This window comes from Notolabrus celidotus, chromosome 10, assembly GCF_009762535.1.
Source record: "Notolabrus celidotus isolate fNotCel1 chromosome 10, fNotCel1.pri, whole genome shotgun sequence".
In the NCBI taxonomy this organism is placed as follows: Eukaryota; Metazoa; Chordata; class Actinopteri; order Labriformes; family Labridae; genus Notolabrus; species Notolabrus celidotus.
In genome coordinates this window covers 32,129,392-32,146,224 of record NC_048281.1, presented here as the reverse complement: position 1 = coordinate 32,146,224, position 16,833 = coordinate 32,129,392, and the positions used below count along the sequence as shown (strand labels likewise).

The window sequence follows — 16,833 nt, the reverse complement described above, 5'->3', positions numbered from 1 at the left end:
CACACATTTGTGCAGGTAATGAAAAATGGGGGAGGGGATTCAGTATTATTTTATACAGTCTATGGGCTGAACAAGCTCCGAGCTCTGACTCCGTGACAGACCGGATATTGTTGTGACGTAACAAAAACACGGAAGTCTGAAACGGCTCGTTTCACACACATTTACAGAAAGGTGTAGAAATCAAAACAGGGGCAGAATGGATTCTTTTCATTCTCGGGGGGTTTGTAGACAGGGACACATATTTCAGGTAAAGAACCATTAGAAAGTCAATTTTGCATGATATGTCACCTTTAAGCTGTTACACTGTTTGAAAGTAGTCTCCCTGCCACGACCTCTGACCTTTTAAATAAACCTCATAAGAATTCAGGAGGATTTGTCGCACGTGATATTTGGCATGGAGTCTAACCACAGAGTACAGGACATGAGTGCAGGGCTCTTGGGTCCAGTGGCTGAGGAGTGATGGTTGATAGTTCATCTGTTGGCAGGACTAACTGGAGACCTCAGCCGTGTCACTCAGTCAGTAACACGCGACTAAACAGAGCTCAACGCTTTTCAGGGACATTTTCCATTCATCAGATGTTCAGTATTATTATGTGATTAGTCATGTTTTATCTTGCAGAGCTCTAGAGGTTAAGCACTCTGTTTACAGGGCAGATAATTTCCCTTTAAGGTTTATAAGACAGAAAAAGGAAATATGAGTCTGGATTTGCATGCACGTAAAATCTGAGACTTTTGTGCTTCATTCACTAAAACTGGAATACCATTTTTATTTGAAGCCGTTAATCATCAAACATAATAACAATTAAACAGTCTCATCATTAGAGGGGTGAAAGCGTTATGTTTTAGGGTCATGGTAGTGGTTTAGAGCCCGTGGCCCCCGTTCAGCCCCGCTCTGCCCTGCGGTGGAAAAGTTACGACTCCAGTGACAAAGAGAACTGAGTCACCAGTCTACAGCTCAAAGCAGACAGGAGGCTATATTTAGCCTTTAATCACCTAACAAATTCACACTCAGCCCACAGCACAAATACCTCAGCCCCTCTTTATGTATTTCAGGAGTGTGATGAATTTGTTTGTGGGGGGCCTGACCGCTGGCTCGTGGGTAGAGGTTGGTTTGTTTGACAGAAAGGCTTCTAGGTTTGCAGCAGACTGTTACACTGACGGCGCTTTTATAAGATCAGCTCATACAGCTTCAAAGATCTTTACAAGAGTGGCTTTAAAACTGTACAGAGAATAGAAGAAGTACTGTGAATCAGATCTTGAAATAAGTTTAAGAAACATTTATATATCTTTTAATATCACCTTTAACTTATTTGGAGACCACAAAACTTGAGATGCATGGTTCATAACTGACCGGTCACCAGCAGAGAAAGAAAAAGAGAAGAGGTAAAGAGCACAGAAACAGAGAGAGGGTTAAAAGAGACGTCTCTCTTTCTATGACTCTCCTCTATCCCTCTCTCCAACACGGTCTCAGCAGATGTGTGTCTAACATGAGTCTGGTCCTGCTGGAGGTTTCTGCCTGTTAAAGGAAGTTTGTCCTTGCCACTGTAACTAGCTAAATGCTGCAAAGTGCTCTGCTCATGGTGGATTCGACCATTCGCTGCATTTCTTCCCCCACTCCCAACTCCCCACATTTCCTGTCTCTTTTCAGCTGTCCTATCAATCAAGACAAAAAAGCCCAAAAATATAACTTTTAAAAAAAAGCTTGGCCTCATAACGGCCATGAGAACTGGTCAGAGGGGGCACCTTGTGAATTTTTGCCCAGAGCCCCCAGCAGACTTCAGAAGTACCACTGCTAATAAGGGGATGGTGAGCAGGTGGTTTTATCCACTTCAGATCTGGATCCTGCTGTAACCACCTGCTCACTATACATCATCCCATGCATTGAAAAGCTGCAGGGTTTCCTTTGGTCTGAGTCCTGCATCATGAAATTTTAATTTAATGTCACAAGCCTAAATTCCCGCGGTGCAGCCACGAACTCCAGCTACTGACATTTTTTAGTTTAATGTCATAAGCAGCAGGATTTTTGGAAAAGTGTGCTTCCTCTTTGATGCCTGCATGCATGATAGACATTATGAGGTGTCCCCACATGGATTCAGAGTACTGTATAAAATGCAACTCCTCTGAAAAGTGTTCATCTGACAATGACTCGACAAAAAACTTCAAACTAAGTTCAAAACTTTCATGCTTTCAGTCAACCCTGATGCATTTTGTATGTAATAATATGAATCTTTCTAATCTCTCCTCTGAGGTTATTAAACTTTATAAATGATGTAAAGTTGCAGCATGTGTACAGTGTGTGTGTGGTCATGTGGGATGGCTTGTTTTGACTGTTCATAGAAAGAGGGAGGGGCTGCACAGAGAGAAAGAGCATTATGAGAGAGTTATGAGAACAGAGGTCAGCTCTGTGGGGACATCTACAGGTCAGGGAGGAGTATGGACACGGTGCCCACAATGCACCTGGCTGACTTCATGACTCTTAAAAAGTGTCACCTAAAAATTCAGGAAACACCTCAAACCAAAAATAAATCAGGATCTTTAGCGCTCTGTTATAGCAACATTAAAGCTTAACACAAATGTAAAATAAAGATGGTGATGGTGATGACCTTACGTGACCTGAGAGGTGCAAACAAACTCAAAACAGAGCTTGGAACAGATCGAAGTTGGCCTCAGTTTACATCTTTTTAGGGGCTGTTAGTGCCATAAAATGATCTGACTTTAGGGGTTCATTTGAAGTTCTTGCTTTTGTTTTCTTATGGGTGTTTCAAGCTCACCTTAGAGATATGTCTCCATAACCTTCTGTATATTTCAGGGTTTTATAATGTTGTTTTTTCATCATAATAGCTTCAAAAATGTTCTTTAAAGGTCCCCAAACCAGCATTCTGTGCTTCAGCTGAATTCACTGATGAGTGGAGTGCAAGATCTCTGCCTCCTGAGGACTAGCTCATTATTTCATCAGATGTTTTCATGAGATTTGCAGGAAGCAAGAAATCAGGCATCCTGTTGCAATCGTTGCATCCATGCACATGCATCATGTTCCTGTCTTTTAGGGTCTCTGAGGACTTGATACAGTTTGTCTTAAAGCTTGAGCATCATGCATTGCATTCTGTTTCTCATCCTAACTAGTAGCAGCCTCTTCTTTTAATACGATGACCATCACTGGATGCTTTGGCATGAAAGTGATGAAATATTGTGCAAGTGACAGCTTTTAATTTCAAGAGGGTCTGGGGTCAAAGATAAGGCAGAAGGGGATGAGATCCTCGGTTCAAAGGGGAGCAGGGTGTGTGCGTCTGAGTGGCTGATGTGTCAGCAGGAGGCTGTTTTGGAGGAAGATGAGTTTGGTGACTGTGCTGAAGGGATTGTTCATCCCAGCGCTTCACTGTGACTCTCCAAATCCGGTCCAGCCGTCCTAAATTTAACCCAATCCAAGCCTCTCACTCTCCCTCAGCACCATCAGAGCCAGGGTTACACTGTTCAGTCTCTGTGCTTATGTCTTAAACAGTTTGTGTCGATCAAATGAGATTCAGATGTTGTCATATTTAGTTTTTGAAGCTTCTGCTGCCGTCAAAAAACAGATTCAGCAGATTTGTCTGTGCATTTTGCAGGAACATTTAAAGATGTCAAGATGAAAGGATGAAAGAGGATGAACTATGGAGGATATTTGCTTTGCACTTTGACCCACATCCTAGATAAACCCCTTTCCCATCCCTCAGCCGGTCCTGCACCAAGTGTTGAGGCACACAACCTGAGAAATGCATTCGTCATCTATTCCTGCCCTCTTGTCCTCTGTGCAGCTGTACACTGCATCTACACACACACACACACACATCCACACACACTCTCCCACACTGCCTCTCCCTCCCAGTCACTGTTGTTTTATCATTAAATGGCGACATTAGTTCATATCATGTGATTCGAAGAGGATTCATTGCACATTAGAGGCCCTAATCGCCACCTATAGTCTGCCCCCCGGGCCTCGCCCACATGACCCTGCTGAGCACAGCGCTTTCTTTATGCCCCCTGAAAGAGCTGGGGATTGAGCCCAAACAAAAAAAACCCCACGAGGGTGAAAAAATGTTTTTACACCCACCCCGCTCCCTCGCAGGCCTGGCTATGTGGGCGCACACGGCCGTTTTAGCTTTAGATCAATGGGACAAGTTACTGGAGTCTGGCCAACTCTGACAGATAGCACAGAAAGAAAAAAGCTTGCCTCTTCAAAAAATTAGGTTTTGTCACCGTGTGTTGTAACTCCAGCAGAGCAGCTCCCTGATGAGAAATGTGAGCAGAAATGGGAGAGTGTTTCCCCTTTTTTTTCCCTCTAAGCTTCCTAAAAGATTTGAGTTTTCATGCATGTATGGAGGGGGACAGGGCGAGGCTGGGGGTGGGGTAGAGGAAGGGGTGTGTGCACAGGCTTATGGGAGGAGAGGGGAGGCCGCCTCACGTCAGCTGGCTGCAGATGGAACCTCTTGTCAGACTGACACAGAAGCTCAACAAAGCTGCAGCTTGTCCTGCAGCTAATGATGGGTGTCAGAGTTTTACAACAGGTCTGGTGATGATGATGATGATGATGATGGTGCCGATAAAGCAGGAGACAACCAGCCAGCTCTTGCAGGGAAGGGTTCACAGCGAGGGGGTAGCGCCACCCATTGGTAGGGACATGACGGTGCCCTTTTTCACACACATGGACGAGTGTTTTGTTTTGGGATGAGGCCAAATCATCACATAGAGCTGCAGATATCACATTCATCGTTCAATTTACCTTCTGGTCTAAAAGCTGATGCATACTAACACTTATCAGCTTCACGTTATACTCTCTGATAAGTTGCTTTGACCAATCTGAAAACACACACTTTAATTTATTATGACTAAATCCAAACATGCTCACTAAAGAGTCTTATATGTGTGCTAAAAATACTCCCAAGCAGATGTTCTGTCAGCCCTTATTAGAGCTACATGTGCTTAGAATGAACAACTCTTGATATGTGATGCATTTTTAAGGCAGGGCACCCTTGGTTTAGAGCAGGAGTTTTCAGCAAGCGACCCCCAAAATATATATAGGTGCCAAAGACTCATGTCCCCCACTGTCCCTCAAAGTGATTTAATGTGGCTTCATTTAGCTGGTCTGCAGAAAATGAGCCTACCTATATGAGCATGTGTCTGTGTTTCCTGTGCTGTTATGAATTAACCTGCTGCTACTGATGCTTTTGATAATTAACTGTTCACTAACCCTAAACTTAGGAGTCATATGGAGAAAAGAAAGGCAAAAAACTAATTACATTTTCTATTTTCAAGGTTTTATTTCAAGGTTAGCTACTATTTTTGTCAATATTTTTTACTATAATGTGTAAAATGTACTATTTTTAGATAATTCAAAAGAAAAACCCATTCTGGAAGACATTTCACGACCCCCCATTTGTGTCTTGTGACCCCCCCAGGGGGTCCTGACCCACACTTTGGGAACCCCTGGTTTAAAGTGCTGAGAGGAGGATAAATTAATTATTTGTTTATTTATTTATTTGTTTATTATTTTTCTTAGTATTATTTTAACCATTATTATTTGAACCCATACATATCTATTTATTTCTTGTATTCACCTGATCTTGTTAATGCTGCCTTATTTTTAACTTTTATTTCCACTATTACTTATTTTATTAATTTTACTGTATTGATTTTATTTTATTTTTAATTATTTTATTTATAATCATGCCTTTTATAATTGTACCATTGCTGTTGTTTCCTGTCTCTGTTATTCTGTGAAGCACTTTGGGCTGCATGTTTATATGTATGAAAGGTGCTACATAAATAAAGTTGAGTTGAGTTGTGTTCTGTTCTGTTGCTGTATGATGGACTAATTTGCAGACGATAAGAACAGAGATAAAGATCTGTAGTAGCTGCAGCCTTACACATGCATAGCCCACACAATGCACTCATGCATGTGCACAAACTAGAAGACATGGAGCAACTGAAGTATCTGACATACAACAAGAAGAAGAGTCAAGAAGAAGTCTGTGTTGTTTCAGACTCCCAAGGACGTTTAGAGAGAGACCCCTTTCCTGTTTTGGGACTTACAGGGACAAGTTTCTGCGACCCCCAGGTCAACGGAGCTGGAGGACAGTACAATAGAAGACCAGATGTTGAGATAAGTTTGTGCTGTGTAGAAGGCCATGTCGCTGGCTCTCAGATCTATAAAAGGTGGTGGTCAATAGCAAACAGGGAAGACACAGATTGGTATGCTGTCTTCCTGCTGTCGTTGTTTCTTGTAATAAACGTATTACTACACCAGCAAGCCAGCGTCATGAAGTTCCTTCTACATCTACACATCACAGACGGTCAAGACACAACATCTGAGGAAGGTGGGCTAATCCCTAAAGACAGATTTGAATCTGATTCAATCTGGGCCAGGGTTTTCAGACAGACTTTTGTGGTTTGAGTTTTGTGCAACCAAGGAGATAATGTGGTGTCAGGTGTGTTCTGGTTTCTAGTTGTGTTTCTGACCACTCTTGTTCTGGCGGGAAAACCGCTCGCATGGAGAGCAAAATGTTGCCTCTCACATGTGTATACGTCAAACCTTGGTGCTACGGTTATTTCTGCAGGACTTCCCCCTCTGTGCATACCCAGACCCTCCTTCAAGCAACTATGACCTATACATCCATGCTTCTGCAACACATCCAGGCCTCTTCATCTTATCCCATGTTGCTTCCTGTCGTCATGACCTTGACCCTACTCTCCCAGGCTTTTGCATTGACCCCTGGGTGGTGTCGACAGGCCACACCCCCACTTACAACTGCTGTCTATCATTCCTCTGATAACACTCCCTGCCTCAGTGTCATATCCATCCGGCACCTTGTAAAAAATGGGACGATAGTGAGGGAGGTCAGAATATGGGGAGGCCTCCATGTTGTGCTGGCTTTCACACGCTTTTACCTATATTACCTATATACTTTTAAAAAGATCTGGGCCTTTAACCCTCCTGTTATGTTGGGGTCAAATTGACCCATTTTAAAGATTTTTTTTAAAAGTATTATTTCACTGTGAGACTTTTTCTGCTGGGCTTAATTAGCATAAACAACGTATACAATGAAAATGTCTCATTTCACACATTTGCAATATGTTCATTTAAACTACATTAAAGAAAAAAAAATCTAAATGTAAAATAAAATAAACAATAATGTATATCATGTAAAACTATTGTATTTATTTTTAGGGCTTTTCAATGTACAGTCATGGCCAAAAGTTTTGAGAATGACACAACTATTAATTTTCACAAAGTCTGCTGTTTCAGTTTTTATAATGGCAATTTGCATATACTCCAGAATGTAATGAGGAGTGATCAGCTCAACTGTAATTAATTGCAAAGTCCCTCTTTGCTTTGAAAATGAACTTTATCACCAAAAACACATTTCCACTGCATTTCAGCCCTGCCACAAAAGGACCAGCTAACATCATTTCAATGACACACAGGTGTCACACACATTAACACAGGTGTGGGTGTTGATGAGGACAAGGCTGGCGATCAATCTGTCATGATTGAGTGACTGGACACTGTAAAAGGAAGATGGTGCATGACACCATTGTTCCTCATCTGTTAGCCATGGTTACCTGCAAGGAAACACGTGCAGCCATCATTGCATTGCACAAAAAGGGCCTAACAGGGCAGTTTATAGCAGCTAAAAACACAGCCATGAATAAAGAATGGTACCAGAACGTCCTCCGAGAGCAACTTCTCCCAACCATCCAAGGGCAGTTTGGTGATGAAGAATGCCTTTTCCAGCATGATGGAGCACCTTGCCATAAAGCAAAAGTCATAACAAAAAGGCTCGGGGAACAAAACATTAAGATTTTGGGCTCTTGGCCAGGAAACTCCCCAGATCTTAATCCCATTGAGAACTTGTGGTCAATCCTCAAGAGGCGGGTGGACAATCAAAAACCCACAAATTCTGACAAACTCAAAGCATTGATTATGCAAGAATGGACTGCCATCAGTCAGGATTTGGTCCAGAAGTTGATTGACAGCATGCCAGGGAGAATTGCAGAGGTCTTGAAAAAGAAGGGTCAACACTGCAAATAGACTTATTGCATGAATTCTGTGTAATTCTCAATAAAAGCTTTTGATACTTATGAAATGCTTCTAATTGTATTTCATTATACCATAGAAACATCTGACAAAAACACCTAAAAACCCTGAAGCAGCAGACTTTGTGAAAATGTAATATTTGTGTCATTCTCAAAACTTTTGGCCATGATTGTACATTAAAAAAAAGGTTTAACATGAATTTTCATGAAATCAAGTGAGTTATCCTCATTGAACCACGATCCGTGAGAATTAAAGAACACCAATGCACTAAATATTTTTTGGGTTCAGACACTTTTGGATCATTAAATATCCCCCGGGTCAAACTGACCCAGGAACATTATTGCTGTCCTTAAGAAATGAACAGAACAGGAGGGTTAAATCAATTATTTTAATCCTTCTGAGTAAAGAAACTGCATCACTCCGTTTAGAAAATGAAACCATTTATTGAACACGACCGTATCAGCAGATCCGCCCACACAAAGCATCAGAGTCACAATCACTCACTTTCAGTATATACAGATAGGCACATTCACATTAGGCTTTAAAGCCCGCGACAGCGACTACTGTAGGTCCAAACCTGCAACCTGCGGGGAGAGGTTTGGTCTCCTCTGAGTCCAGCAGGAGAAAAAAATCAGCCGGGTTCAACAGAGTCCTCTGATCCGGGGGGGGTCGGGTTTGAAAACGTCCTCAGTCAAGTTTAAAGGATTGGATTTTTTAAATCTAAATCCACCACCTCTGTTCCTGAAATGTTTGCGCTGCAGATCCAGAGAGAGTAACCATTAACAGCTCTGTTGCAGCATAAAAGTGACGTGGATCCTGCAGAGACAACGTGTTTGTGTTCATGAAGTGTCACACTCTGCTTCTGGAGGAGGGTGTGGGTTATATTTAGAGCAAAAATAGATCGGTTTGTGGTCAAATGTAGCTTTATATTCCTATTTGAATGGATTCAATGTGTGATGAGGAAACAGCATGTTAACTTGATGACAAACCTTACATTTATGTGAAAGATTGAACTAAAACGATGCAGGTAAAAAGATGGGGCTTAACACAGACACATAAAAAGGTTCAAGGTGGTGAAACTCAAAGAACATGATTCAGTCCATGAAAGTAAAAAAAGACAAGTTCATCAACTTCTATAACGAACCAGTTTTCTTTGCAGTGAAACACAGAACTCATAAACTCAGTGCTGACATTTTAAACTTCATCCACGCCGAGTTCAACGGAAAATCAATGGTGGAAAAAAAAACACTGTTTTAAAAGTAGGAAGGAAAACAGTCTGAAGTCTGAATCATCCGTCCTTCACGTTTAGCAGGATCCCCAAACCAGACTATCTAACGGACAAGGTGCGAGAGCGCGGGGCTGCAGCAGGTTTACGATGAGTGACGGCTGAGAGGGAAACGGGACACATCAAAAATCCCACCTGACAAAGAAGAAGAGGAAGAAGAAGAAGAAGACACGGTCGAACTAATACAAAAGAAATAAATAATCAGTCTTTAAAAAACAAAAACAAAGGCTTCTCGGGAGGCGGCTTTCAAGATGAAGGTTTCAGTGGATGTTCTCTCCCCTCTGTGTGTGTCAGATATTTACACGTCAAAGCAACCCAATCTGGGTTTCGCACGCACTTAATGCTACATTGCATGGATGAAGGTTCCCCTTTGTGTCTTTAAAAAGAAACGCAGCATGTTGGTTAGGTTGCCTTTTTCAAGTCCGTCAGAGTCACTGTCATGACTCCGGGCCCGTGTGAGCTGGGAGAGGTCCTCCTGTGGTGCAAAGGTTTTCGCCTGAGAGCAGTGTGACGGAGGAAGAGCGAAATGAAAGCAGCGCAGGTGAGTGTGGATGTGTGAGAGAGCAGGCTGGAGAGGAGGAGGAGGAGGAGGCTGCGGCATGGGAAGGCAGAAATTCAATCTGTGAGGCTGCAGAAAGACGAGGCGACAAACTGAAAGCATCTTTAGGAGCTGGACGATCGTTAGCTGACCTTGCATATCATTCCTGTGCCATCTGTACTGTCACATATTTAATGCAGGGAATTTATGCGCCTATCAGAGATACCACAAACTAAACTATGAACAAAAACAGTGATGCACTAGAAACGTTTTCTGCCTGTTCAAAAGGGAAGCAAATGTGACCTACGAATCAGGCAGAGCCAACAAGAGACGCCAGGATTGAACTTTTATGTCCTGCAGGCTTCAATGAAACTAAACTGATAACTGATTACTATGTAACTATACCTGCGTGATGCATTCAGGTGCATAACGGAGAACATGTGGCTGAAAGTTCCCCAGAATCAGAAAAAGGTGCATACTGGACTTCTCTGGAGAGCTGCGGTTCTTGTGCTATCTGGTGCATTTTAAGGGTTTTCATCTTACCTGCATTGAAACTGTTTTTTGCAAACTACAGACTCAACTGGTCAACTTCCACCTGAGGAAAAATGGGCTGTGCAAACTTTTAAATCTGAAATTCAGTGAGCTAAATGTTTGTAAAGTAGAAATGTTGAAATGTTGTCAGTGTTTGGCTAACAGGTTGATTTAAAAGACGTTGAAGTGGAGTTATGGAAGGTAAGGTGTACATCTGTTGAATGAAAGTTTGAACCTGACGCTTTTAGAAGCTTTGTTTTCACTGGGCTGCTTAAAAGATGAGATTTTGACCTTCCAGCTGGCAGCGAACACAGCGTCCTCCTCTCCTCTCCTCGTCCTGCGGCTCCTGCGTCGTGTGTTAAAGCATGACAGTGTTTTTTAAAGTTTTGAAACTCCTCTTCTCGTCTCCTTATCTGTGCAGTCTGTTTCTACCTGATTTAACGTTTTCTGATGAGAACAAACTACACCTCCATCGCTCACTCCTCATCCATTCATTCCCAGCTTGGTCACAAATGTTGCCGTCGTCCTCTTCTGATAAAAAAACATCTCTCGGATCAGCGACAGTTCTGGTTGCTCTTCATCGCCTCCGTCTTCATCCTCTACTCTCAAAGCGTCCCTGTGCTGGACGCTCCTCACCAGGAGGAGACGGCGGGGGATGCGGCGAGGAGGGGAGAAAGGACCGGACGATAACACGGGGGGAGGAGGAGGAGCACTGCTTCTGTTCAGGCTCTAGTGAAAGCCAAAGCTGCTGTTGTTGAGGCTGCTACTCTCCACCAACTGCATCCCCCCTGTCCTCTTCCTCCTCCTCTTCCTCGTCCTCCTCCAGGTGTGGTTTGTCTGTATAGATGTCTCTGACCATGAGGACTCGAGGGAGGAGGCTCTCCAGGATCCGTCGCTCCAGCGGCGTGGAGCTGAACCACAGAGGGTCGTCGGGACTGCATGACGGATCCGGCTGAACGTAGAAGACATCGAGACGCTCCCGCAGCGATGCCGGGCTGGAGGGAGGAGAGAGAGGAAAGAAAACAGAAAGAGAAGATCGCAGGAGAGAATAAAGGATTGTAAAGATGTGCACAGATAGAAATAAAGGAGAGAGAGAATAAAGGAGAAACAAGAGGAGGAGAAGAGGTAGAGAGAAGTGTTAATCTCTTGTCATTAACGTCTGCACTGTGAGATGTCTTAACGTTCAGTCCTCATATTTAAATAATCAACACTGTGGTTCAGGATGTGAACAGCAATGAGTTATAATCACTGGACTCAGACATGAACATCTTTAGTTTCACTGAGGAGGAAAAACAGACACTGAAGACACTAAAGGCGTTTTTTGACCAGAGGGACTTTACCGGTGGACCCAGGTGGATTCAATGAATCCAATTTACTGCCCTCTACTGGTCTGGTGGATTTACTCCATACGTCACTGCCCTGATTTGCACAATCCACCTGGGACTTCACGCAGGTCGAAACGCAGACAACAATGGGGGCACAGGAACCTTTTAGTTCAGGGTAAAGTAGTTCTGGGGGCTAAAAGACCCTGGAACTCTTGGTCGAAATGCACCTTAACACTCTGTTAATTAGACTTTTAACACACTATGATGGACAACTAATACTTTTCAGATTAATTAATCTGGTGCAGCCAATACTTTCTATCTTTATCATCCTCTACAGGCTCTTTGGTTGGTTTTGGACTAAATCCATTTCAAACATTCCACTTGTTCAAGTCTATCCCGGGTAAATCAGTTTGAATAGCTTCTGGTTTTCTCTAGAGGTGATGCACATTTATTTGAATCATGGGTTCTCTCATGGTTGTTTAATTTTGAAATGTTTAAACTTGCTAATTTAGCATCAAAAGCCTGGAAAGACGACAAGATAAGTCTTTTAGTAGTGTGCATTTTTATTTTTTATTCTGTTATAATTTTCTCCCTCAGTTTCCTTACAATGAATGATCGTGCTGTGCTCTCTCACCCTGGACTGTATGGTGTCTTATAAGCCCATGTGGGCTGGGCATATGATTGTATGGATGACTAAATAATCAAGTAAAACTTCAAACTTACTAAGTTTGTGTTTTTCTTGTGTTTGTAAAATTGAATATTTTGGGAGTTTGCAAATCACTAAAAACGACAACTTTCATTCTCCTAGGTTCATTGTTTTTTCTCATGTCAATAGATCATGAGACCACTATTATTTACAGACCCAGAACTGCAGCCTGTCCCCTAGATTCACAGAGCCCTGCTCCCCCCCTCTCTCTTATCCCATCTGTGTTTGAAATCAGTGATGTAAACCATCGTATCTCTGAGTATCTGCAGGGTCGACTGTTCTCTGCTCCTCAGGATAATTATCATAAAGCTTTATTTATAGTCTGTGGAGAGACACTAGAGTGTGTGAAGCCCTCTTGAATTATTAATCCAGTAAAAGACATTGAACGCACCACTTTGATCTGTAGAGTTCGTAAAGGTGACACTCGTGCTTTTTGACCGGGCAGCACGTCGACGAGCCTCCTGAGTCCTTGTCTCGTTCGAAGTCTTGATCCTCGTCCTCCGATTTACGCTTCCTCTTCCTCGACTCTGTTTGAACTAAAGAGATAAAAGTGCGTTTGAAACTTTAATAAACTCAGAGGATGAGAAAGGCATCTGCAGAAACTCAACTTGTGTGCAGATTAAAGCATTTCTAGATTCTGATAGATCCTGAGACAAATAATCCAGCATGTGGTTTATGTAAAAATCTTATATTCCCATAATAAACATGTTTCTTTTCTTTTACAAATTTTAACTCCAAGGTTATTAACCTATTGAAATCCCTGAAGTAGTACTATAACTTTCTTAAATCTGAAATATTTCAACAAATGCAAATAAAGAATCTGATGTAAAGAGTCACATTTCCTCTCCACTTCAAAGATCACCACAGGATTACGGTGCAGGTCAGAGGGATAAAGTCCCATGATGTGAGTGACTCCCTCCTTACCATTGTGATCCTGAGAGATGGAAGGCACGCGGATGCAGACGGTGGTCTCCTTGCTGTCGGGGAGGACGGTGTCGGGGCCGTAGACGTTGCCGAAGGAGAGGCGGAGGTGCTGCTCCACGGTGCGCAGGCCGAAGTATTTGGTGTTCAGGTAAACCAGAGAGCGCAGCAGAGCGGCGGGACTTTGCTCCCCGAGCTGCCGGCTGCTCCACAGACTCTGCTCCTCCACTCGACCCCACAGCGAGCCTGCAGGGAGGGGAAATACTTCAACATTACAAGAGTGTAGAGAGATGCATGAGACTCAGATTTCAGTTGATGTTTCTGCAGATTTTGGTGACGTTATTTATTCTAGTTGTGACTCAAAAAGGTGCTAAATCCTCACGGCAGTTCAGTCTTCTGTTATTACTTTAGATTAAATATTAAGTGCATTGATTGAAACTCAGTATCTGGAACTCTTATCTGACCTGTGAGTGTCCTCATATCATAAAAAGTGCAATCACAACATATCAGAATGTGAACAGCAAAAAGAGTTATAATCATCGGACACACCAGGTGAGTTTAGAGCTGATTATCATCTCTGAAGAATAAACGTCTTTAAAACTGAATAAACGAGTGAACTCTGCAGCTGAGAGAGATTCTGTTTTACTCGGGCCTGTTCAGACCTCTGAATTTAATTCCTCTGTTCTATACTTGCATTTTTTGTTTTGCAGTAACCTGATTACTTTGCAATATTGTTGCCCACAGTTTGGGGTGCTGGTGGCCTAGCGGTCTAAGAGCCCCACATACAGAAGCTATAGTCCTTGTCACAGAGGTCGCTTGTTTGACTTTCAACTGCGACCATTTCCTGCATGTCTTCCCCGACTCTCTGCTCCCCATGTTTCCGGTCTGTCTTCAGCTGTCCTATCTAATAAAAGGCAAAAAAGTCCCAAAGGTATAGCTTTAAAATAAAAAAAATTAAAAGGTGAACCCAAACTTTATTAAACAAAAAAATAACTAAAAAAAAAGTTGACCACAATTTTACGGTCGAAAAACCCAGTCAATTATTCTCATATATCTTTTTATTATTATTTTTATTATTATTATTGTTTAAAGTTATATTATGGCTGGTTTTAAACCTCTATTAAACCTCCTATTATGTTTGATTCTTAGGGACAGCAATAATGTTCCTGGGTCAATTTGACCCAGGCATACTTAATGATTCAGTGTGTCAGAACCCTCAAATCCCATTTCACGTTGAAAAGCCCTACATATAATTAAAATGGTTTTTCATGGCTTAGATTTTTGTCAATTTTATTTTCTTTATTTTTTTATGAAGTGATGTTGATCAATTATTTTATATGTTGATTAAGCTAATTAAGCCAGGCAGAAGAAGTTTCATACTGAAAAAATACTTAACATTTTTCTTTAGATTTTTTAACTTTAAAACAGGTCAAATTACACAAAACATAACAGGAGGGTTAAAGAAGACAGCGGACAGAGCTGGAAACCCGGGAGAGAGAGTGGGGGGGTGTCATGCAGGAAGGAGGCTGCAGGCCGGAATCTAAACCAGGCCCCCCACCACATGGCCGCGCAATTTAACCACTAGGCCGAACCCATGCTGCAGTCAATTATCTTTAAACAGAAACAGTGCAGAAACATATTTCTGTTATTTTTAATCAGAGTTGTCTACAATGAGACTAGAAAATCACAAAGGTGCAAAGTACAACAGATAAAATCTGTGCAACCCTGAAAACTGCACCATCCAGAGTTTAGTCTTTCAACACAATCATCCACTGAATGAAAGCCATTTAATATCCATGCATCTTTAACTCTATAATCATTAATTAAAAGCAGTAAGATATATTTGATATAAAAAAGGTTTGAGGGTCTTTCACTCACCATCAGGAAGCACACTGGGCTGCCAGTCCTTCAGGACTTTGTTGAGCTCCTCTCCAAACTGCTGATAGCAGGGATCACTGAAGAGGTCATCCTCCCGGCCTTTTGCATGAAGATGCTACAAAAAACACATAAAAACACAACTTTAGATTAAAGTGAAAATAATCCAGAGAGCAGTTTGTGTTTGATTCATTCAGTGTCCTCATATTAAAGAGATCATCACTGCTTTCAGGATGTGAACAGCAAATGAGTATAATCAGTGGACACAAACTTCTGCACTGGAAACCATCTGAATATAAAACATGTTAGAAGTTTCTAATTAAAGTAAAAACTAAAAGTCTCCTCTGCAGAGTCACAGAGAGTTAGCTTCTTAATTAGCTTTCTAAAATGGAGGGGAAGGAGAGCAGGCCCTGAAACTCTACAAGACATCTTCAGACTTTAAAGTCAAATCAACAGATAAAAAGTCACATATAAAGTTCAAATCTTAAAAGGCGTCTCAGTTCTTTTAAATGTTTAAAGATAATCTTACATTTCTTCGTCTGAAAAGTCCAGAAGGCTTCAGACCATGCAGGGTTTCTTTCTGTAGCCATGCTGCTGCTCCTGCTGCTGCTGCTCACATGTGAGAGCAAACAGGAAGACGGTGCACTAGTAATATGTGTCCCACTGGGAACACTCCCCCTGCTTTTTAGTTCCCACCTCCTTTATGACCCAGGATGGAAATTTACCAGGACAAAGGAAGTCAGCTGGCATATTTTAATTTCCCTGATTACATGGGAATGTTTTATTATAATATTGGGACATTTGATAGTTTTCCTTTTTGATTGACCAGAAATGTATTTGGGGTTTTTTGTTACCTTAGTGCTGTTAAAGCTGGGGTTGGTAATCAGATTTAGATACACTTTTTGTTATAGTGGTTAAAATGATCTTTATGTCCTGATGGTAATCAATACATGATGTGTTCATAAAAGAACCAAAAAAAGCTGCTATCCACAGCCGGAGTAAACCTGAGAAAACACCAACCAATCACCGTTTTTTGGGTGCCAAAGTTTTAAACCATTCAAATCCTATCCTGCCGTTCTGCCCGCCTCCTGAGCGTACATTTCCCCGGCGTGCACTCTCCGTCTCCTGCCTCTGCTTCCCCTGACTCTATTTACTGCCCCTCTCGCTCAACCTCGGGCCTGTCCCCTCTGACCCGATGAGGTGCTTTGCTCAGGACTGTAGTCCGGATCAGAGTCTAAAAAGCTCTCACCACAGGGGCTCTGACAAGCAGAAGAATGAATGACATTCAGTAAGTCCTACAGAAATGTAGATGTACTGTAGCGTCCGTCCGGACGCTGTAGCTATGACGAGCCGATTCGTGAACACGTTTAGTTTTAATAACCGGTCACTGTCGGCCATGATCACGCCAACCAACAAAACAACAATCAATGTTTGAATGAATGAAGAACTTCTCCTCTTGTCTCTCCTCTCTCCAGCTCACACTCTCTACACCTCTCCTGGTGCCTTCACTGACCGTCAACACTGTAGGAATTAAGAACATCTACACTGAACAGATTTAACAAACAGTAGAGCTGTTACAGT

The 16,833-nt window shown here is 42.2% G+C and overlaps 1 protein-coding gene across 2 annotated transcripts in view; it reads right to left on the bottom strand.

Annotated features, from left to right (window-relative positions):
- Positions 1-8,494: 8,494 nt before the first annotated feature.
- The window catches only part of zmym2 (zinc finger, MYM-type 2), a 46,423-nt gene continuing 38,084 nt past the window's right edge, over positions 8,495-16,833 (bottom strand). For both annotated transcript variants that reach the window (XM_034694769.1, XM_034694770.1), the window contains 4 exons: positions 15,256-15,370; positions 13,381-13,623; positions 12,848-12,992; positions 8,495-11,420 (listed from right to left, as the gene is read on the bottom strand). In XM_034694769.1, the coding sequence (XP_034550660.1) occupies positions 11,189-11,420; positions 12,848-12,992; positions 13,381-13,623; positions 15,256-15,370 (735 nt within the window). In that variant the 3' untranslated portion in view covers positions 8,495-11,188. The remainder of the gene's footprint in view (positions 11,421-12,847; positions 12,993-13,380; positions 13,624-15,255; positions 15,371-16,833) is intronic.